This window comes from Podarcis liolepis (assembly GCF_965112155.1).
Source record: "Podarcis liolepis genome assembly, chromosome: 6".
In the NCBI taxonomy this organism is placed as follows: domain Eukaryota; kingdom Metazoa; phylum Chordata; class Lepidosauria; order Squamata; family Lacertidae; genus Podarcis; species Podarcis liolepis.
The window spans coordinates 22687164-22708844 of NC_139559.1; the positions used below are offsets into that span (position 1 = coordinate 22687164).

The following is a 21681-nucleotide window of genomic DNA, read 5'->3' on the forward strand; positions in this document are numbered from 1 at the left end:
AGTCCACAGGCATCAGGTGATACCAATGGATTTGGGGAGAGCGACTAGAATCATCAGGACAGAATTCAACTAGTGCATATATAGGGAATAATCCAGCCAAAGCTGAGCATTTTAGCATTGCCCTGAAATTTCAGTGGAACAAATCTAACCAACCCACTGAACCAGGTCTTTTGAAAAGACCTCTCCTGGCTAGACCATAATTAAAATAAAGTGGAAATAAATAGAAAAGAGAAAATAGCTGAGTAGGGGAAGAAAAGCTAAATATAAATGGTTCACAGAAATATAGCAAGAGGGCAGTAGAAATTAGGCAGATCTAGGTAAAATAGAAGTTCCTGCAGACCGAGTTTCCAGACAAGTAGCCAGAAGACTTATTAGCTGTCTAACCCACTGTCCACACAACACTCCTGCCTCTCCTTTTTCAGGAAAATTCAAGTTGTAGCAAATGCCAGGAAAGGATATACAGTCATACCTCATGTTACGGACACTTCAGGTTATGTGTTTTCAGGTTGCAGACCACGGGAAACCCGTAAGTACTGGAACGGGTTACTTCCGGGTTTCGCCGCTCGCACAGAAGCACTAAGTAGCACTTTGCGCATGCACCGAAGCGCCAAATCATGTCGGCGCCTGCGCAGATGCGGCGCTTCAGGATGTGAATGCTGTGGGTTGTGGATGTGCCTCCGTCACGGCTTACGTCCGCAACCCGAGGTTCCACTGTAGAGATAGATGTAAGAGTAGGAACAGTTCGGCAATGGAATAAACTGTGAACTCTTTTTCCTTGCAAGATTATAGATAATTATTATTGTTTTATTTATTAAATCTGTATACCACCCTTCATCCGAAGATCAAATACAAAATGAGAACACAAAATACACAATAAAAACAAACAAACCAATAACCCCACTCCCACAAATAAATTGAAAAGTTCATAGAGTGTTAATCAGCCAAAGGCCTGGTTGAAGAGAAACGTTTTTGCTGATGCCTAAAAGATATGTAGTGAAGGTGCCAGGTGAGTCTTCCTGGGGAGTGCATTCCACAAATGGGGAGCCACTGCAGAAAAGTCCAGTTCTCATTGAAGGAGCATATTACAATATAATTGTTCTATTACTGAAGGACATGCTTAAATGTTACATTGCAAATGGGCCTCTCGGAATGTCTAGCTTGGGCAGATAGAGATAAGGAACAAGGATTTCTTGTAATACCAGGATGAGGGAGGTTGCAGGAAGGAGGGAGAGAAGACCAAGACCTTATATGGTAATAGGAACTTATTATAGGTTTCGATTTCCCAGAAATCAGGTGACTTACAAGAGATCAGGTGGTATTCTATTTTGCAAATCTATATAAAGGGGCGCACCCTGACTACTGTGTACAGGTTGCGTACTGATCGCCCTGTATCTTTGTTTTGCATATGCACTTCAAATAAAAATCCTGTTAATAACCTGCAAGAGCATTTTGCCGCTTTGTGTGAATCTGTGCTTCAGGGACCCAAATAGCAGATATGTGTGGTCCTTCATCATGTTGCCCATCCTCTGAATCTCTTGCGGCGAAGGCCTCAGATGGTGATCACAGGGCCCAGGTCAGTTCGTATGGGGAGAGGTGGTCCTTGAGGTATTGCAGTCCTGAGCCATTAAATCTTTATAGGTCAAAAGCAGCACTTTGAATTGGGCCTGGAAGCTAATTGGCAGCCAGTGCAGTTGGGCCAGGATTGGCGTTATATGCTCAAACCGTCTTGACCTGTTGAGCAGCCGAATTCTGCACCAGCTGAAGTTTCCAAACCATCTTCAGAGGGAGCCCTATGTATACCGTGTTGCAGTAATAGAACCTACAGGTTAGTAGAGCATAGACAACAGTAGTTTGGCTCTTCCTGCCCAGAAAACATTGCAGCTGGGCCACCAGCCAAAGCTTATGGAAGGCACTCCACACCACTGAGGCCACCTGAGTCTCAAGTGACAGCAAAGGGCCCAAAAGTACTCCCAAGTTATGAACCCGCTTTTTCAGAGGAGTGTAACCACCCAGTAATAGTACCTCAGTCTTAGCTGAATTGAGCTTCAGTTTGTTGGCTCTCATCCAGTCCATATTGGGGACAAGACTATGGTCCAGCACATCCACTGCCACACCTGCAAATGTAAAGGAGAAGTAGAGCTGTGTGTCATCAGCATCTTGGTGACAACATAGTCCAGAACTCTGGATAACCCAACTCAGTGGTTTCATGTAGATGTTAAACAGCCTAGGGGATAGACTTGAACCCTACAGAACCACAAATTGAAGGTTCCACAGGGCAGAAGAACACTCCCCATGCATCACCCTCTGGAAATGACCATCCAAATAGGACCGGAAACACCACAAAGCGGTGCCACCCACCCCTAAGTTGGACAGCCACTCCAGAAGCATTCCATGGTCGGTGGAATCAAAAGCTGCTGTGAGGTCAATGAGGATTAACAATGATGCATTTTCCCTGTCTCTCTCCCAACAGAGGTCATTGTACAGGGTGACCAAAGCAGTTGCTGTGCTAAAATGGCCTAAACAAGTGAAAAGGATCTAGAAAATCAGTTTCTAGATTGAAGAGAAGATTGAATGAGTATATCTACCAAAGGGGAATTTCACCTTGGAGCTTGTCACCTCCAGAGTTTGCAGTGTGTTTGCACTTGTTTGTGTTCCCATTTGATTTGTGAAGTCCACATCATGCTACCTTGAAACAACACTAATCTCAATGCTCCCCCATGTGAATTTGGGCTTATCCAATAAAGTTAATCCAATAAATTGAGGAAAATCAGGCACCAAACCACTTAGGGTCACAGACAAATCATGTCTGATAGGTCATTAGGTATAGAGTGGCATTCCCTAAATCTGGGAAATGGTGGTGCCTTAGATTTGGGATTTTTTGACTCCTTTGCTGAGCCCCACTCACCTTCGCCTGCCCCATTTCTGACATTCTTCACTCTTTGTTTAAGCCACAGAAGAGGTGAAATGTTCACATTTGCAGCCTCTGCTTCCATATCTGATACACCACATGACAGGATGCCAGTTGGCATGGAGTAACAGAAACACTGGCCAGGAGACATCATGTTTGTGTCTTGGTGGTTTAGAAAACACTGACCACTAACAAGATTTAAGGTTCAACGTGGGGCGGAGGGCCAGCAAAGAAATCACATGAAATCAATAAACAAATGTAGATAACTGAAATAAACATTATAGTGGAATGTAAGAAAAAGGATATAAAACAAAACTGTGCAATACCATGACAACAGAAAAAGTATAACGAGAAATTTTGAAAGTTTTTTTTTTTTGCAAAAAATATTTTTATTTTGATAGATATAATGTATAAATCTTTGGTCTTTTTTTTTCTTTTATCATTTTCTTGTCTCTGCTTCAAACTTCTCTTTTTTAAATATATTTTCTTTTTTTTTTCTTTTTGTATTTAGCTCAGTAATACTTACCTTCATTGTATGTTTGTATGCTTGTATTTTAAACCAATAAATATTTAACAAACAAACAAACAAACAAATGTATCTAAAACAATCCTGTGAGATCCAGCAAATACCCTCGGGACATCTTGGTTCAACTTCACTGTAGAGGCCTAGTGTCACAATTTTCAGCACAGTCCCTGATTCTTACAGGGAGCATCAACTTTAATCCCATGAGGGCTTCAACTGTAGTTTCACGGTTTGACACCTGAGTGGGCTGAGCTCCAACAACATCTCCTCCCTGGAAACATTTGTTTGTATGTGCAAACACTGCAAAATTTCAAGTTTGCTCAAAGTGGATCCATTAAAGAAGGGAATGTGCATTACAAAGATGCCTGCAAATGTGACATGAAGATTGGCAACACTGACCCCACTGTGTGGGAATCCCATGCTGATGACTCCAGTGCCTGGAGACAGTCAGGTTGCGCACCTGTAGCAGTGGCCAGAGAAGGAATGATCGCTGGGAGGGGGAAAGAGAGAAGAAACGCCATGCTGCATCTGCAGTAGCACAACCAGACACCTTCATCTGCCCCAGCTGCAACAAAACATGTCTCTCCTGCATCGGTCTCAACAGCCAGAACAGGCACTGTGGCTTCCAATGGTTTGTCTTCACACCCAAAGGCACACTTCTCCATTATGTCCCATGACAGACGGATGCCAACCAATGGGGGGGGGATAAAAAAAATGGTCTCATTATTTACTAGCATCAGCAGCAGGCAGATAAGTGCTTTAAAACTGAACTTCAGGGACATAATTAGGGTACCAGATGCTGGGGACAAATAACAGGGAAGAGTTATTGTCAGGGTCGGATTTAGGTTTGATGAGGCCCTAAGCTACTGAAGGTAATGGGGCCCTTTATATGTCCAGCTGTCCTTTGTCAACAACAAATTGTAGCTGTTTTTTGTGTTGAATACCGGTATATGCTATATGGTAATTTATGGACCTAATAGTATCTAAAGCCATTTGCACATGCAGAATGTAGGCACCCTATATATAGAAATGAGCAAACCAGTGATTTTTAGGGAGCAGACTAGCAGGCGGGGCCCATTACTTACATCATAGGAGCCTACACAACACAAAACACTGTTGCTGTATGTAGGTTTTATTTTATTTTATCTTATATTTTGGAAGTGTACATCCATGGTGTTTTTTTTCCTTTAAATTTTTTGGGGGCCCCCAAGAGAGTGGGGCCCTGAGGTATAGCTTGTTTAACTTATACGTAAATGCGACACTGGTTATTGTTTTTCTGCTTGCTTGTGAGCTTCCCAGAAACTGCTGGCTGGCTGCTGTTGGACGCAAATGCCTGGACTAGACGGACTTTTGGTTTGACACTGCAGGGCAGGACGTACCATCTTGCCAGGTCTGCAGACAACCTGGTATATTAGAAGCCAATTGTTTCTGCCTGTGTGTCAACCACTGAGCGCTCGTGGTGTGGTGACTGGCCAATGTGAAACGAGCATGGTTAGCCAGTTTGAAGATTTATCTCCTCTTCCTTTCTTTCTCTCTTTCTCCGGTCATTAAAAAAGAAAATTGGTTGGGGACGGCTGCTGACTTCAGTCAAACTGTGTGTGCTTTTTGGCTCATCGCAAAGCGCTCTCTGCAGATACCGTGTGCTTTGGCAAACAGGACAGTCTGGGCTGTAGGATATTACACTGGCAGGGATACAAAACCTACCAGTTCCTGGAATGTAGATTGTCTGGCGGGGTGCTGATTAAGCAGGCCTTTCAATCTGCGCCCAAGACAAAGCCCCATAATAAGATGTTTTCAAGTTAGCTTGCTTTATGGCAGTGGCTGACATCCACAGCTGGGCCCCAGTGGATCCAGACCACTCAGGCTGTCAAACAGAAACCAAAAGTCTCTTCTCAAACGTAATGTGTTTGGAAGGTTAAATGGACATAACACTGTGATATTGCAGGCTTCAGTGGCGACATGTGCTGGGCTTCATTTTGTCTCCTTCCAGGAGAGACTATAAATCATTAAATACAGTTAGAGAGCCCAGTCCCTTCAGGAAGTTTGGAGGTTATTTAAAAGAACTAAAACAGAGGTTCACAAAACGTATAAAATGCAGGAGAGAGGGCTAGCAGACAAGTCCAAAATGATGCCTGTCCAAGAGAGTTATAAAAATCGAAAGCGGTGTCCAAGAAGGCTGTGAAAATCAAAGAATTTTTTGAAGTATTTTTTATTTTATTTTATCCATATAACCCAAATAACAAAATAGAATTCCATGAGACAAACACATAAAAACTGAACTGAACCAAACTGAGGCTGACATGGAATGTTACATTCACAAGAAGAAATTATATATTTGCTTATCCAGATATTTGCAATAAGATACAGGCAGGTGTGTGGAGGGTACCATCATAAGAAACGAGAAAGAGGTGTGGGGCACATGACTTGCAAGATATACAGATACATAGACCTATAACCGAAACCATCAGAGGCACAAGGAGTACGAAGAATAAAAGGCCCTACGTTACGCCAAGATTTTTTTCCAACTGATTTGATGTTACTTATACCAAATTTATTGAGAGTCTTGTGGAAGAGACAAAGGCAAATTTTCTGCTTTTAAATGTATCCAATAAAATCCCACCAAAATGAAACAAAAGATGTCGCCTTTGTTTCCCTCCCCTCTTCTTTCTTTCTTTCTTTCTAAGCAGAAACTGTACTGAAAGCAAGACCAACATGACCACCCTGCAAGCACCCTGAGCACAGATTGTCATAGCGCAATGAAAAGGATGTCTCTGCAGGAGTCCTGGCTGTTAAGTTGTGGGCGAACATATCAGACGACACAGCGATTCTTCAAACAGCTCTTCTTTATTCAGATGTCAGAACAGAACTGAGCTGAAGGGCTCAGTCAGGCTGCTTATATAGAGTTCCAGTACAACAGTTACTGTAGCAGCTTTCTAAAACTATCCAATCACTGAATGCCATTTTCGATCCTTCATTTGCATACAAACTATCCAATCAGTGAACGTCACTTTCAATCCTTCATTTGCATAACTATCTACAGTATCCCCCTGCTGGCCCAGGGTGAGAACTTCAATACATAACACTGGCAATGTACATTGTGGCAACAGCAGCATTTGAAGGAAGGGTAAGATCAGCATCAGTGCCTTTCCCCATCCCAGGAAATGCAATACCTCTACTGCTGGGATGACCAAGTGCAGATCTAGGGGAAAGCAATTAGTTCAGTCGCGGAGCTTCTAGAGTGCTGCAACAGGTGCCTCAACTGTGAAGTCCAATGGAAGGTGGAGGGGCGCCAGATTTTGGCGCCGCACATGGCACCTCTGAAATTTGAGACACCAGGTGTCCTGTGTCACCTGCCACTGCTGGAGACATGCACGTTCTCCTGCATTAGGTCGGACAACAACCCTAGGGACACAGGGAGCTGCCTTATAACGAGTCATACTATTGGTCCATTTAGCTCAGTATTCTCAGCAGTGAATGGCAGTGCCGTTACAAGCAGGGTTCCCTCCCAGCTGTACCTGAAGATGCTTGAGACTCTGTCACCGAATGAGCCTTGTCACTTCCCCAAAGTGCAGAAATTCTCCTAAATTAAATGCATGTTGCCCCTGGAGAAAACCTGATCTCAACTTTCAGGGCATAGGCTTCCATTTACTTGCTCTTCACAGCTTCCCCTACCTCGAAGCTCACAACAAGCAGAGACACTCGGACGGAGCCATGTGTACACAGGGGAAAGGCCATAAATTGCTCAGCTGGACCCTTTTCAAACTTGAGGATGTTCCCGAAGGGAAGAGATCAGATGCGGATTTCTGCGTCAGATTGCCATCAAAGACTCTTTGGGCTTGGTTGTGTTAAATCTCTCTGCCACATGTCCCTGAGAGCAGGTTGCTTGCAAAGGTCAGTCTCTGAGTTTACTGCTGCAGCGGCAACTAAGAATTCTCAGCTGTTCTTGGCGCAGCCTTCAAGGTATGTAGTCTGGGAAATGTCATCTCAGCTTCTTTAAGGACTATCTTAGAAGGCTTTTCTAGGACTAAAAAAAAGAGAATAAAAAGTCTTTGCTATTTTTATTTTTGTCCTCTTTCTGAACAGAAATGAAGCAAATGGGAAAGAATCCTTTAGCCTTTTGATTTCCTTAATCAACTTTTTATTTTAATGTATTACTGGTTTCTTCTTGCTTATTGCAACAACTGTGCCTGATGGACTGAATATCTGCAAAAACTCTGGGAAGTTGGTGAAGCTACCATAAGAAAATGGTACTAATTAGCACCCCTCTGACAGGTCGCTGCATATGTTTGGAATGGGATTTTTTTCCTGCAAAGATGGGGGGGACAGGACTTTTCTTTTCTAGAACACCAGCAATAAATAAAATACCTCTGGAGATTTCACATCTGGTCTTAGAAATTTAGCTCTGTATAAATGCAGCCTAGCTAAACTCATTCACTCCTGCTCTGAGTAAAGTTTTCTCTGGGTGTCTTTCCAATCGCCTTTTCCATCTCTGATGACATTCCTCCCCACCCCCAACCCCAAGGAAAGGCAACAAATAAAACCGAGTCTCTTCCTTTTCTTTGTATACACACAGAAGCCGGAAGGAAAAATATTTGCCATATTGATTGCCCTTCGAAATCAAAACTAGAGACTCAGAAGGGAAAAGTGTGCAAATCCTAAAATGACTCTCTTGCATGTGCACTTATATTTTACTGGTTCGGTCTTCTGGATGATGCAGAAATCCAGCTCCTACATGCTGCCCAATACTACTGAGGTCCTTTACCCAACCAGTAGCACTGAGGCAGGCCATACATCTGGCCTGGGTGTACCAAGGACTCGCAGGAAACGTTATATTTCCCCCCGGGATATGAGCGCGCTTTTGGACTACCACAACCAAGTGCGGGCACAAGTGTCTCCACCAGCGTCTAACATGGAATATATGGTGAGTTTCCTTTGTGCTTGCTTCTGATGGTGGGTGGGAAGGAACAATGACCACTGAGATGTTATGCAAAGTAAATATGGCACCTGTTTAGTTCCTTTGATGCTTATACATCCACCGGCACCTCAATGCTCCAGGAACATACAAAGCTGCTATATACTCAGTCAAACAGTTAGTCCATCTACCTCAGTATTGTCTACCCCAACTGGCAATGGATCTCCAGTGTTTCAGACCTTCTGCATTCATATCAGATGCTCTACCAATGAACTAAGGCCTTTCCCTTGTCATTCATATTTCTGAAAATCTACCACATATACTTTGAAGGAGGAGGAAAGGAGCAACAGTGTCAGAGAAGCAGTGTGGTTGGGCTGCCTTGCAGCTAAGCATTTGGGAAGAACTTACCTCAAGCAGAGCAATTTTTCCACAGGGATTTGTTTAAAGCGACACACTAGATTATTGATTGTGTTTTGTTTGGTGTTCTGCAGAGCGGCGAATGTAGGATGAGGTTATGTCTTTTTGAGGTTCAAGCACCTAAAGACAATGATAGAGAAAGCAAAAGGTTTCTTTGCAGAGAGTACAGCTCGCTGAGAGATGAGAGCAAGGCACACGCACTCAGAGAAAAAGCTGTTGTTGTTTTGACAGAGCACAGTAAAGCAGCCTCCTGCGTTCCAATAATGCAGCCTACAAATGGCATTCTATTTTAAAGTTACAGGGTGGAGACTTATAAACACAGAGAAATGAAATGAAAAGCCCACAGTTTCAAAATATCAAGGTCCTTACTGAAGTAAGAGCAAGTTACCTTTCAATGAAGCCCATTTCAAGCTCTTCTCTGGAAAAAGGAGGGGGAGGGAAGGAGGCAGCAGAGAGCAGAGTCTTCAGATAGCCCAGAGAGTGTCCTTGGCAATGCCCTTAGCAACAGTTCCGGCCCAAAATTGCAATACTGCCTGAGGGAAAAATCTTCAGTGTTTTAGATAATTCCGCATTAAAAAAAGATAAAGGGACCCCTGACCATTAGGTCCAGTCGTGGCTGACTCTGGGGTTGTGGCGCTCATCTCGCTTTACTGGCCGAGGGAGCCGGCAGACAGCTTCCGGGTCATGTGGCCAGCATGACTAAGCTGCTTCTGGCGAACCAGAGCAGCGCACGGAAACACCGTTTACCTTCCTGCCGGAGCGGTACCTATTTATCTACTTGCACTTTGACGTGCTTTCGAACTGCTGGGTGGGCAGGAGCTGGGACCGAGCAACGGGAGCTCGCCCCGTCAACGGGGATTCGAACCACCGACTTTCTGATCGGCAAGTCCTAGGCTCTGTGGTTTAACCCACAGTGCCACCCACATCCCTCTAATTCCGCATTAGGCTCATTCTTTAGCTACTTGCATATCACCACTTTTTGGGAGCCTGGTTCACAGTGTAGGGTCCCAGTGTGGCGTAACGGTTAGAATGTTTGACTAGGAGCTGGGAGAGCGGGGTTCGAATCCCCACTCAGCCATGAAGATCACTGGGTGACCTTGGGCCAGTCACCATCTCGAAGCCTAACCTACCTCACAGGGTTGTTGCGAGGAGGAGAGCCATGTACAACACCTTGGGATCCTTGGAAGACAAAGGTGTTATATAAATGCAATAAAATAAATAAATAAATAAAAATAAACTCCATGTAACTCTAGCACGCTTGAATCTAATTAGTGCATGAGAAGGCGCATAGGACGCTGATAGAGGGGCAGAGGCATCTCTAAGGTGCCTTGGCAAGGAGCTGTGCCAGCAATAGCCACATTAGAAATTACTACCTTTTATGCATCCCAAGTAATCGAAGCGTCTGGAGTGAGGGAAAGGAGAGAAGGAAGGGCAGAGAAAATGCACCCCTTGCCCCTTTGTCCTGCAGTACAAGAAGGACGGGAAGCTTCTCCCACATTTGATCTTGCTGTGAGAGCAGTGGCACGTCATCACAGACATATAAGTCACAACTCCATGGTCTCTAGCGATCTACCTTCACACCACCTTGCTATTTCTCCTGTCTCTCATCCCCTTTCACTTTGTCTAAGCTCATTGCTTTACACAGATAACTGGAGACAGATTGCTGGAGCCAGTTTCACTAACTCCTAGGTATGCCTCTGCTTAGGGACCCTGCTGGAACCCTCCTTCCCCCAAAGTAATGGGTCTACAATTTCCTGCAACCCCATGATTTCTAAACCCCTGGTGTCCAGGATATCTCTGTGAATAGCCTCTCTTTCTCAGTATTGCTGCCACAGGCATGCATGGCCAGGGGGTGTGGCTTGTAGTCGTGACCCCTTTCCCATGTCCTCATTGGGCTGATTTAAACAGACCACCTGACAACTCAAGCAGCGCTTAAGAACTGACATGTGCACAAATAGCATTGTACGACTTCAGACAGTTCGCCTAGGGTGTTTATTTGTATTCTTTTAAACCCTATTTTGACTCGTTTTCATTGTCTGGTTGCAAATTACCTTGAACGTCTATGAAAGTGCACAAATTAAAACAACAACAATACCGACAGGCTAAGCATATTTGAATGCTCCCCCATGTGAGAAGACCACCTGAGCATGGAAAGTAAGCATATCAGGCAGAAAGTTGGGCATGTCAGACTGACATGCTAGATTTCCAAGTGCTGGAAGATTTTCAGATGAAGTACCGTTAGGCAGGTACTTTCCTAGTCTGAAATGAAGCTGTGCTGTTTGACTTGCTATTTCTGAATCTACTAGCCTATGACACTATATCTCCAAGGAACAACATTTATGCTTATGATATTTCTCTTGCTTGTATGGCATATATCTTGTTAAGTGTTTGAGAGATTGACTGAGCACTTTGTTTTACCTTGAGCAGCAGTAACTCACTGTCTGTTGTGTGTTCTTTCTCCCTCCCACCCCCCTGCCTCATATCGACTAGGTGTGGGATGAGAGGCTTGCCAGATCTGCAGAAGCCTGGGCAAAACAGTGTATATGGGACCATGGACCTCCACAACTGATGAAATTCATTGGTCAAAACCTTGCCATTCACTCGGGCAGGTAAGCAGTGTCTTCTGGGAATGCTAGGTCTATAGATGTTGCATTAAAGATGTTGCACTGATTGTACAAATGAACACCACTGCAAGTATACCTCTAAACAGCTGAGAGAGTCTTTTGTCCTGCCCTTCTTTTCATGGATCAAGTGGGCTATATTTGTTTTAAGGGATTTCTAAACAGTGCACAACGGACGCGAGTGGCGCTGTGGGTTAAACCACAAAGCCTAGGACTTGCTGATCAGAAGGTTGGCGATTTGAATGCCCGCGACGGGGTGAGCTCCTGTTGCTTGGTCCCTGCTCCTGCCAACCTAGCAGTTCGAAAGCACGTCAAAATGCAAGTAGATAAATAGGTAAATGGCGTTTCCGTGTGCTGCTCTGGTTTGCCAGAAGCGGCTTAGTCATGCTGGCCACATGACCTGAAAGCTGTACACCGGCTCCCTTGGCCAATAAAGCGAGATGAGTGCTGCAACCAAGAGTCGGCCACGACTGGACCTAATGGTCAGGGGTCCCTTTACCTTTACCTTAAACCAGCATTTCCCAACCTTGGGCCTCCAGCTGTTTTTTGGACTACAACTCCCATAATCCTCAGCTAGCAAGACCAGTGGTCAGGGATGATGGGAATTGTAGTTCGAAAACAGCTGGAGGCCCAAGGTTGGGAAACACTGCCTTAAACAGTGCACAATGTAAAAAATTGGCATGTGTACTGCAAAGGAAGCAAGCATGCTATCAACCTCAGTATTGCCTCCATCTCACTCAAATATTATGGGTAGAATTCAGTGTAGCACTAAGGAGGTTGCTGCATCTGTGAAATAATTTCTACTTGCCTGACAGAGTGATCTCCCCTCTCCTCTTGCCAGAGTGGATTTCAGGGAGGCATGGGGAGTGTGTAAAGGAAGGCAAGTTTTAGGAAACCCTTTTTGCACTAGTTTCCCTCAACACTGATCATACATATTGAAGTGCTGTTTTCTGACAGCAGTGGTAAAAAAAAAGTCATTTAGGTCCAAGGTACATGTTACCAGAGATGACTTGACACACCAGTGTGTTGTGTGTCCCCCTGTGTTTTTGATAAATACATGTCATATAACATCAATGCCTAGGTTTCGTCTGCCCTTTCCCCCCACTTCAGTGGCTGTCTCTTGCAATGAGGGGGGAGACACTAACACAAATACGTCGTTCTAGATTCAGGTAGGTAGTTGTGCTGGTCTGACGCAGTCTATCCATCTATCTATCTATCTATCTATCTATCTATCTATCTAAATGTCCAGTAGCTCCTTAGAGACCAACTAAGTTTGCTCTTGGTATTAGCTTTTGTGTGCATGCACACTTCTTCAGAAGGCATCGTGTTTGACATGTGCATTGCAGGGGGTTAGACTAGATGACACTTGGGGTCCCTTCCAACTCTACACGTCTTTGATTCTGTCATTCATCATTCATTCATCATCATTTTATTTGTATGACGCCTTTCCATAGTTAAAACAATGCTCAAGGCGGTTTACAGCATGACAAGATTTACATGATTACCAACATAACAAAAGTCATAAACAATAAATAAAACACATCACAAAAGTACACAACCAAATGGAAAACAATTTCCACATAAATCATAAAATCTAAAAGTAAGAACACAGTATTAATCAACCACAATTTAAAAGGACATATAGAAAAAATACTGTGGTACCTCAGGTTAAGTATGTAATTCGTTCTGGAGGTCTGTTCTTAACCTGAAGCACCACTTTAACTAATGGGGCCTCCTGCTGCTGCTGCCACGCCGCCGGAGCACAATTTCTGTTCTCATCCTGAAGCAGAGTTCTTAACGCGAGGTACTATTTCTGGGTTAGCGGAGTCTGTAACCTGAAGCGTATGTAACCTGAAGCATATGTAGCCTGAAGCATATGTAACCCGAGGTACCACTGTAAAAGCAATTTAAAAACAAAAATGGAGCCCTCTCTGCCCAGCAGCAGTAGAAGCACTCCTTTATGGAGCCTGTCAGGCCCTGCCCCAAGCCAGGAGGGGAGAAGCAGGGCAGGGTTCTTCAGGCTCCCAGCAGGTCAGTCATGCATCCTTTTCAACTCTGTGCTTACCAGGAAGAGGTGGGAAGCTTTGATGGTTGGAGGCATCGCCTCACCTTCCTGCATCACATAGTTTGGGCCTGGGGCATCTGTGCTTGGATAGGCAGGTTTCTTCACATTTGCGTTGTGTGTGACCCTCTATAGGTACCGTTCAGCTTTGGACCTTGTGAAATCTTGGTACTATGAGAAGCACCATTACTCCTTCCCTTCCAAATGCAGCGGCCCTGTCTGCAGCCATTATACCCAGGTACAGTATATTCCTGTAAGAAACAAAGAAACAGTGGTTGTTGCTCAGGTAACAAATCATATTTGTTTTTAATAGCGCTTTCCTTAGATGCTTCACATCCCTTGTTTCAACAAACCTAAATGAGGCCAACAATCTCCACCTCCCCCAATGCTGAAGGTTTGTGAGCTGAGAACGAAGGATAACGTTTTGCCTAAGGCAGACCAAGAGAGTTGGTGGGAGAGATTTGATGTGGACCCTGATGTGGTCCCTGCTTTTAACTGTGGTGCTGCACCAACATAATGGTGCATATCTCAGCAAGAGGGATGGGGCAGAGGTTCAGGAACAAGGAAGCTTCCCAAGAGATCATCTTCAGCCATGCTCTAGGGCAGGTGTGGTGAACCTTTGGCCCTCCAGATGGTGTTAAACCACAACTCCCACAATCCCTAGACACTTCGTGGGGCTGGTGGGAGTTGAAGCTGAGTCGCAGGTTTGCCAACCCTGTTCTGGTTCATACTAAAGAGAAGTATTTCTACCTCCATCGTTGCCAACCCTGGTCCTTTATATTGCCACTCACCACTGTCTGCAAACAATCCAAATGTACGGTCTAAACCTCAGCTTCTTCTCTGAAAGCATTGCCTGCTTTTTCCATTGTCCCAGCCGGCACAGGAAAGGTTTTCAGTTCCAGCTCAGCTAGATGGCTGGAAGAAGAAAAAGAAATCGTCCACACAGGGACATGGAATGTTTTAAGTCACTATGATGAGGATCTGTTACTTAGACAAACAGCTTCTCTTCATGAATCAGGAGCACCCTTCTTAACATCTCATGGCCTCTGTCATTCCCTAACAAGCCACAAGTATCTGTGAGGTTTTTTATGTTTTGTTTTGTTTTTAAAAAAAACCAAAAATGACAGTGAATATATTTGCACCATATAGGGCTTTCTTGGGGTTTTATTGAGCATTTATCCTGGTTTGCTTGCACAAAGTTTATGCGCAGGTTAGACTATGTCTGGTCCTGACTGAGAATTCATCCCAGGTTGCATATAGTCTATTGATCATTTTTTCACCTCACACTTTCCAGTGCTTTTCCCTGGATCTGTTCCACTGAGGCTACAGTGCAAATTAATCCTCTTCAATTGTGCAAACCTAAATTTCTGGCCTGTGCCTGAATCCTTTCCGCAAAGGGCAAAACATAGTCTGGGCAAACTGTAACCAAACAGATTTGTTATAGCATAAGTTTTCATGGTCTGGAATTTACTTCATCAGATGCCTAGACTTCCATCCTAAGTTTGCAGGTATATAAACATGAAAATATTAGCAGTGAGAGAAACGTAATGCAAGAATTCAGACTGTGGCGATTGTGTTAAAGTTTAAATGGAAATAAAGTAATTACAGTGACCATTCACAAACCAGTGGCGATGATGTCACAAACATCATGGCCTCTTAAAAGTTAATTAACATACAGTAACATAAAAACTTGTTAACTTGAGGCAGGTTGCAAGTGATAGAACTGAACTTCTTGATAGTTCAGCGGTTCCATGCTGGAGATTTCCATCCCATAACTTGAAAACTATAAGGCATAGGAAGTTTTTATTCACACCACTGACTTTGACATGTGAAATAACCCAGTACAGCAATTTTATTCAAAATCTGAAATGTATATATATATATATTTAAAATTGTGACAATCTGTCACAACTGAACCACCCCACTGAAGAAGATAACAGTGGTTACCTAGACCTTTTGCTGGCTGCAGAGGAGACACCCAACTGTAGGTCTGCCCGTGTACATGAGTGCTCCTCCAGATCACAGTAATGTGATAACATTGGAAAAAAAATGCTACAGAACTACTGCTAAAGCAGAATGATCTGTAGACAGTCCAGCATATGTAAATCCACCACTAAATGTACTTTTTATTGCATCAATGGCATGTTGCAGAATACACCCAGGAAGGAAAACTTCCTTCAGTCTGGAGGGGCCCTTGATATTAGTTGGCCCTGGGTGATGGAGAGAATGGTCCACCTGGGGCTCTGAGATCTCCTTTGCCTGTCTGCCTGATTCTCCTGATCCTTCTCACAGAGTAGCTGATGTTGAACAAACAGCACCTCAAGGAAAGGGAAAGCCCTTTCCTGCCTCCTTCGCAGTGAGTCATCTCTGTGGTGACAAGATGTTTCTGAAACATCTGGCACCTCGGTGAATACACCCCCTTCATTTGCTCATCCCCAAGTATGAGTGGCCAGCCAAGGTGGGAAACCATCTTCTCCCACCTGGTCTGCGGCAAAGCATTTCCAACCCATAATGAACAGTGTTCCTCACATCTCCAGAATGTTCTGCTCTTGTCTCTGGAAATACCCAGCCCCACATATTTGTCTGGGTGTCTGTCTGGTTCCTAGACACCTTTTTCTCCATTTTCCTGAAGGTTCATCTGTCTCATTTCCAGTGTGTTGTGTCTGGAGAAATGGCAGTGAAGAGACAGGAGGCAGACTAGAAAGAAGAGGAAGAAGGAAAAAAAGAACACTTGCTTCTTAAAAAATTTAGAATTATATTCAGCTGCTTGGGGGTTGCACATCTGCTTTGGGGCTGGGAAGGATTCCCTGTCTGAAACCCTAGAGATCTGCTGTCAGTGTGGACAATACTTAGGTGGATGGACAGATGTTTTGATTCAGTATAAGACAGCTTTATATCTACATTCATGCAATTAGCAATTTTGTGGGTGGCTTTCAAAAAGAAACCTGAAGATGCAGGGGACCCTGGGGACCCTGGTTTGGGGTGGTCTTTAACTCTTTCTCTCTTAATGCTGTCTGCTACAGACTGTCCAGCTACACAAGCCTTTGCATCCTCCAGATGTTTTGCATGGAGCTTATGGGAGCTGTAGTCTAAAACATATGGAAGGCATCAGGCTAGGGAAGCCTGAGCGACACACATGCAGCTCTGACACTTAATTTTTTTTAGCCATTGATAGACCATGCCTTCATATAAAGGTAAAGGGACCCCTGACCATTAGGTCCAGTCGTGGACGACTCTGGGGTTGCGGCGCTCATCTCGCTTTACTGGCCGAGGGAGTTTCCGGGTCATGTGGCCAGCATGACTAAGCCACTTCTGGCGAACCAGAGCAGTGCACGGAAATGCCGTTTACCTTCCCGCTGGAGAGGTACCCATTTATCTACTTGCACTTTGACGTGCTTTCAAACTGCTAGGTTGGCAGGAGCTGGGACCGAGCAACGGGAGCTCACCCCGTCGTGGGGATTTGAACCACCGACGAACCGATGACCTTCTGATCGGCAAGTCCTAGGCTCTCTGGTTTAACCCACAGCACCACCCGCGTCCCATGCCTTCATATACTTAAGGCAAAATCCCATAGTCATGGATGTGCCCTAACAAGGACAAATATTCTGGTTTCAGGTTTGCCATTTTCTTATAACTGGTTTATTGTGTCTCAAACAGATGGTGTGGGCTTCTAGCAACCGAATTGGCTGTGCCCTCCATACGTGCTCCAACATCAATGTGTGGGGCAGCACGTGGCCCCGAGCAATCTACTTAGTGTGCAATTATGCTATCAAGTAAGTAAACTGGGGCAGGGGGTTCATCCTGGAAAACACAGCAACTTTGGGGCAGAGTAGAGGCAGAAAGCTGGAAAGCTACCTAGTACAGAAAGTCCACTGGTGGACTGCGGGACATTTTCTGATGAACTGTCTAGTGCAGGGCTGGCAAATGCGTTGCTCTCCAGGTGCTGTTGGACTCCAACACTCAACAGCTCCAGCCCTCATGGTCATTGGTCACAGATGATGGGAGTTGTAGTCCAGCAACAACTGGAGGGCTACAATCTCCCCATCTCTGGTATAGAGAAACTGAAACTTCACATGAGAGTTCCAATGGTGGGGTAGGAGGTATGTGTAGAAGCAATTCGTGAGGTGCAATATTGGATAGGAAGAGCTGGCCAGAGGAGAAAGGGTGAATCGCCGCTCCCCTTGCCACTCCTCTTTGAAAAAATATGTCCTCCCAAAGGACATTGAGGCATTCTTTCAATACAAGGAGGGATACATAGTATGTTCTTTGGTATAGCTGGGTAGATGACCGTGCACATTAATTTACCCTAAAGCCCAAATTTCCAAATTGTGCACCAGATACAGGAAATTAGATAATGCTGCCTTCCCCAGAGTTGGCTGATCACAGTATCTCTGCCTGATTTATTGTTATGCTATCTTCAAGTCAATCTCTCTTGCGCATGGGTAAATGCTGCTGTGTGTCTGCACCGTTCCTGATACAGACATGCAGCAGGTTCATCTTGGTCAGGGGTAAGCAACCTAAGGCCCATGGGCCACAAGCGGCCCATGGGGGTTGTTTAACTGGCCCCCAAGCATCCTCCGAACTGAGCCGCCCACTCGACGAGTCCCTGCACGCTGCATTAAACCAGTGCAGCACGGAATGGGGACTCACTTCTGCGGTGCTGGAAATCACATCTGTGCATGCTCAGATGCCGGAAATTATGTCTGTGCAAGCTGAGGTGCCATAAATTGTGGCCGTGCACACTCATGATCCAGCCCACAGAGGGATCTCATATGGAGTGAACCGGCCCAGGCGAGGTAAACCTTACCGACCCCTGATCTTGGTCATCTGCATACTATCCCTTGCTTTTTCCTGTAGGACTAATTGTGGTTGTTAACAGTGATCAACAGGTTTACCATACCCATTGAGTCCATCACCCATCTCCTACTACCCTTCTGAGAAAAACCTCACCCTCCCACTATATATAAGGGTCTGGTGACTTCTGGTACAGTGGACGCTCGGGTTGCGAACATGATCCGTGCGGGAGGCATGTTCGCAACCCGCAGCATTCGCAACCCGCAGCGCCATGTCTGAGCATGCACGGGTTGTGATTCGGTGCTTCTGCGCAAGTGCTGAGACCCAGAAGTAACCCTTTCCAGTACTTCCTGGTTTGGCAAGGTGCACAACCCAAAAACGTGCAACACGAGGTATGACTGTATCTGAAGAAGTGTATGTGCACACGAAAGCTTATACACAGAACAAACTTAGTTGGTCTCTAAGGTGCTTCTGGACAAGTTATTTATTTATTTATTTATTTATTTATTTATTTATTTATTTATTTATTTATTTCGACTGCGTCAGGCCAACACGGCTACCTACCTGAATGCAGCAGGTTCAGTTACCCCCAGACATGACCTCTGTTGCTTCAGTTATTAATCCAGGCTTGCTCTTCTAGGCATGCGCAGATCAGTGATTCATGCAGAGACATAATTCATTTATGGAACTTACCGTATTAACTGTGTTAGAGGGCTTTAAAAGGAGATAGGACAAATTACTGTTGAGTGAGGTCTATCAGTGGTGGCTACTAGTTATGATGGCTATATGCTACCTCCAAAATCAGAGGCAGTTTACCTCTTTGAATGTGGGCATCAACAAAGGAAGAGGGCTAGAGCCTCAACACTTTGGTGCTTGGGTCCCTAGAGGCATCTGGCTGGCCACTGTAGGAACAGAATGCTGTATGAGGAGAACTTTTGGTCTGATCTATTAGGGCTCTTCTTATGAGCTGCAGGTGGACTCCTCAGAGATCAGGTAACTCTTATTCAACTGAATAATGAAACAAGCATAAGAACATAATAGATAGCTGGGTGTATGGTGGGTAGGCAGCCCTTTGGGAGGGTGTACTAAGAGTGACGTGTGACATCCAAGTGTCCAGCAAGGAAACAAACATGTCTCATGCCTCTTTTTCTCTTTCCAGGGGAAACTGGGTGGGAGAAGCACCTTACAAAATGGGGAGACCTTGCTCAGCCTGCCCACCTAGTTACGGAGGAACCTGCAGCAACAACATGTGTTACTCAGGACTCAAATCCAATAAAGTGAGCTGGTTCTGAACCAGGCATATGTGCTCTGAGCGCCAGCACAGATCCTCTGGAAATGACAGAACTGCAGAAGCGTCGCACCGTGTACAGCAAATTGTAAAATAAGTTGATTATTTATGCACATGAAGTCTTTGGCTGCTGCTCTTTCCCTTTCATTTGGAACCTCTCCCATAGAAGTTTCAAGTATATTTCTTCTCATGACTATATACAGGTATATCTATATATATATAAAGGGCCTGCATTTGCAATAGTTTTCTATAGGGAAGAGGTTCTTAAACTTTGCTGTATTTGTGTGTTCTTACAATATTTGTTTTACATTGTACCCACCACATGGAAGCCCATTTCAAGGGCTTCTCAGTTTTTGTTATGTCAAAACAACTAATTGCTCTGGTGCTGCTTCTCTCAGTGTTCCTTGCAGCTAGAAAACAAATCAGCACATTTTCAAGGTAAGAGCAGTGTTGGAAACTCCCACTGTTCTAGGCACATTTTGCGAGAGGGAATTTCATTAGTACAGCGCCTAAGATTTCAGATTAAAACTGCAGAGTGGAATGAAAGGAGGATCTTTTTCTGCCTCCCCACTTCCAGCCACTCTCAGAAGACTGGAAGTATGGCTTTTATCTTCCTTTCTTTTCTTTTTGCAGTCTTCAGATGAGGACTAGACCATGTGAAAAATGGACATAATATTTTAGCTGCAGTTCATTCATTTTCAGCTTTGTATTCTCGTTATAAAAAAGTATGCCTAGACATTCCATTGTTGCACCCATAACCTAGGTTTAAGGTGCCCTTTAGCTCCTAGCTTTCATATCTCAGTTTCTAACACTGGGTAAAATAGGTGGGTTTTGACCCCAACTCACCACTATCTAGGTCCTGTAGCACACACACAACCCTCCGTGTTATCAAACTCCCATCAGCCCCGGCCAAAATGGCCAATGGTCAGGAATGCTAGTCCAACATCAGGAGGGCCACAGGTCCTCCACCCTGATTTAGGCACCACATGAACTATTTTAACAGCGTCCCTCATCCAGTTTCCTGACTAGTTCTAAAGCAAGTGTGATGCTCTCATAATTTATTCCTCCTCCTGTTAGCATATTTTCATACCTGATTAAATCTTCCCTGTCTATGTAACCATCATAATTGTTAAATTTGATAATTGCCTTCTCCCAAAGCATTTACTATAGTCAAAGTTTCTTTAGCAAATGTTGACTAAAGCCTTTTGCTTTGGTTACTCTCTTAAACAACTCATAAAGCGATCAGTGGGATGGCATTACTATAAAAGCTATGGGGCTGGCATAACTCTGGGCCCACTTTGTAGGGATGGTTAAGAAAACAGGGAGCTCAAATCTCTCTGTATGTTCAAATCTCTACTGTAAACATCCCATTCATCCTTCCATAAGTCGTCGTCGTCTTCTTCTTCTTCTTCTTCTTCTTCTTCTTCTTCTTCTTCAGACTGCAATAAATTCTTTGGTTCCCAAACCACTTGCGTATTTCTTCTTTATTTGAAAATGTAGCTCAATAATCCTATACACTAGCTGAAAGAAGGTACCTTCATTCATAAGACATATGATCACAAGCTGAACATGAGTCAGCAGCGCAATGAGGCTGCAAGGAAAAGGCTAATGGATTGCAGGCTTTGCTAATGGAATCACGGTTTCCAAGTCAGGAGAAATAATAGTTCCAATTCAGTCTGCACTGGTCAGACTTGTTCTGGAGTACTCTCATTCAGTTCTGGGCAATGTATTTCAAAAATGATATTGACAAAATGGAAAGCGTTCAGAGGATGGCAACGATGATAGTCAGGGGTATTTAAAAAGTAAGTCCTATGTGGAGTGGTGGACTTAATTGCATTCTTTAAATCCCCAAAGAACTGTTGCATAGACAAGATCAAACACAAAAAATGGGACTAAACCTAATGGGCTTTAGTTACAGGAGGTTAGATTTGGGTTCAACATTAGGAGAAACCTATTGATGTTGAGAGCAGTTTGACCGTGGAACCAATTGTTGGTGTGTGTGTGTGTGTGTGTGTGTGTGTGTGTGAACACTTTTTGGCTCTACAAACCAGATCTGTATTAGATTATATTAAATACATAAATAAAAGTTCACATTGATCCTGAAGCGAACACCTTACAAGACCCAGCGGGCTTCTTTCAACTAAAATATAACTTTT

General features: G+C 44.3%; 1 protein-coding gene and 1 long non-coding RNA gene across 2 annotated transcripts; one reads left to right on the plus strand and one right to left on the minus strand.

The window, feature by feature from the left end:
* Positions 1–7327: 7327 nt before the first annotated feature.
* Positions 7328–16879, minus strand: LOC310709132. Its single transcript, XR_014527338.1, has 5 exons — positions 15924–16879; positions 14235–14358; positions 13447–13694; positions 8752–8880; positions 7328–7455 (listed from the first exon to the last, which is right to left on the minus strand). It is a non-coding gene; the product is annotated as an uncharacterized lncRNA (long non-coding RNA).
* On the plus strand, positions 7359–20974 carry R3HDML (R3H domain containing like). Its single transcript, XM_083508281.1, has 6 exons — positions 7359–7391; positions 8005–8352; positions 11251–11369; positions 13579–13681; positions 17101–17216; positions 19397–20974. Exons 2-6 carry the CDS (start codon positions 8092–8094, stop codon positions 19527–19529), a joined length of 732 nt encoding a protein of 243 aa, XP_083364407.1. The 5' UTR covers positions 7359–7391; positions 8005–8091; the 3' UTR covers positions 19530–20974.
* The last annotated feature ends 707 nt before the right edge of the window (positions 20975–21681 follow it).

What these genes read in the sequence shown, in the direction of transcription:
- R3HDML (XM_083508281.1), top strand. Translation starts at nt 8,092, where the DNA reads ATGACTCTCTTGCATGTGCACTTATATTTTACTGGTTCGGTCTTCTGG. An exon ending in CGTCTAACATGGAATATATG is followed by an intron (nt 8,353 to 11,250) that starts GTGAGTTTCCTT and finishes CATATCGACTAG; the next exon opens with GTGTGGGATGAGAGGCTTGC. An exon ending in TCTGCAGCCATTATACCCAG is followed by an intron (nt 13,682 to 17,100) that starts GTACAGTATATT and finishes TGTCTCAAACAG; the next exon opens with ATGGTGTGGGCTTCTAGCAA.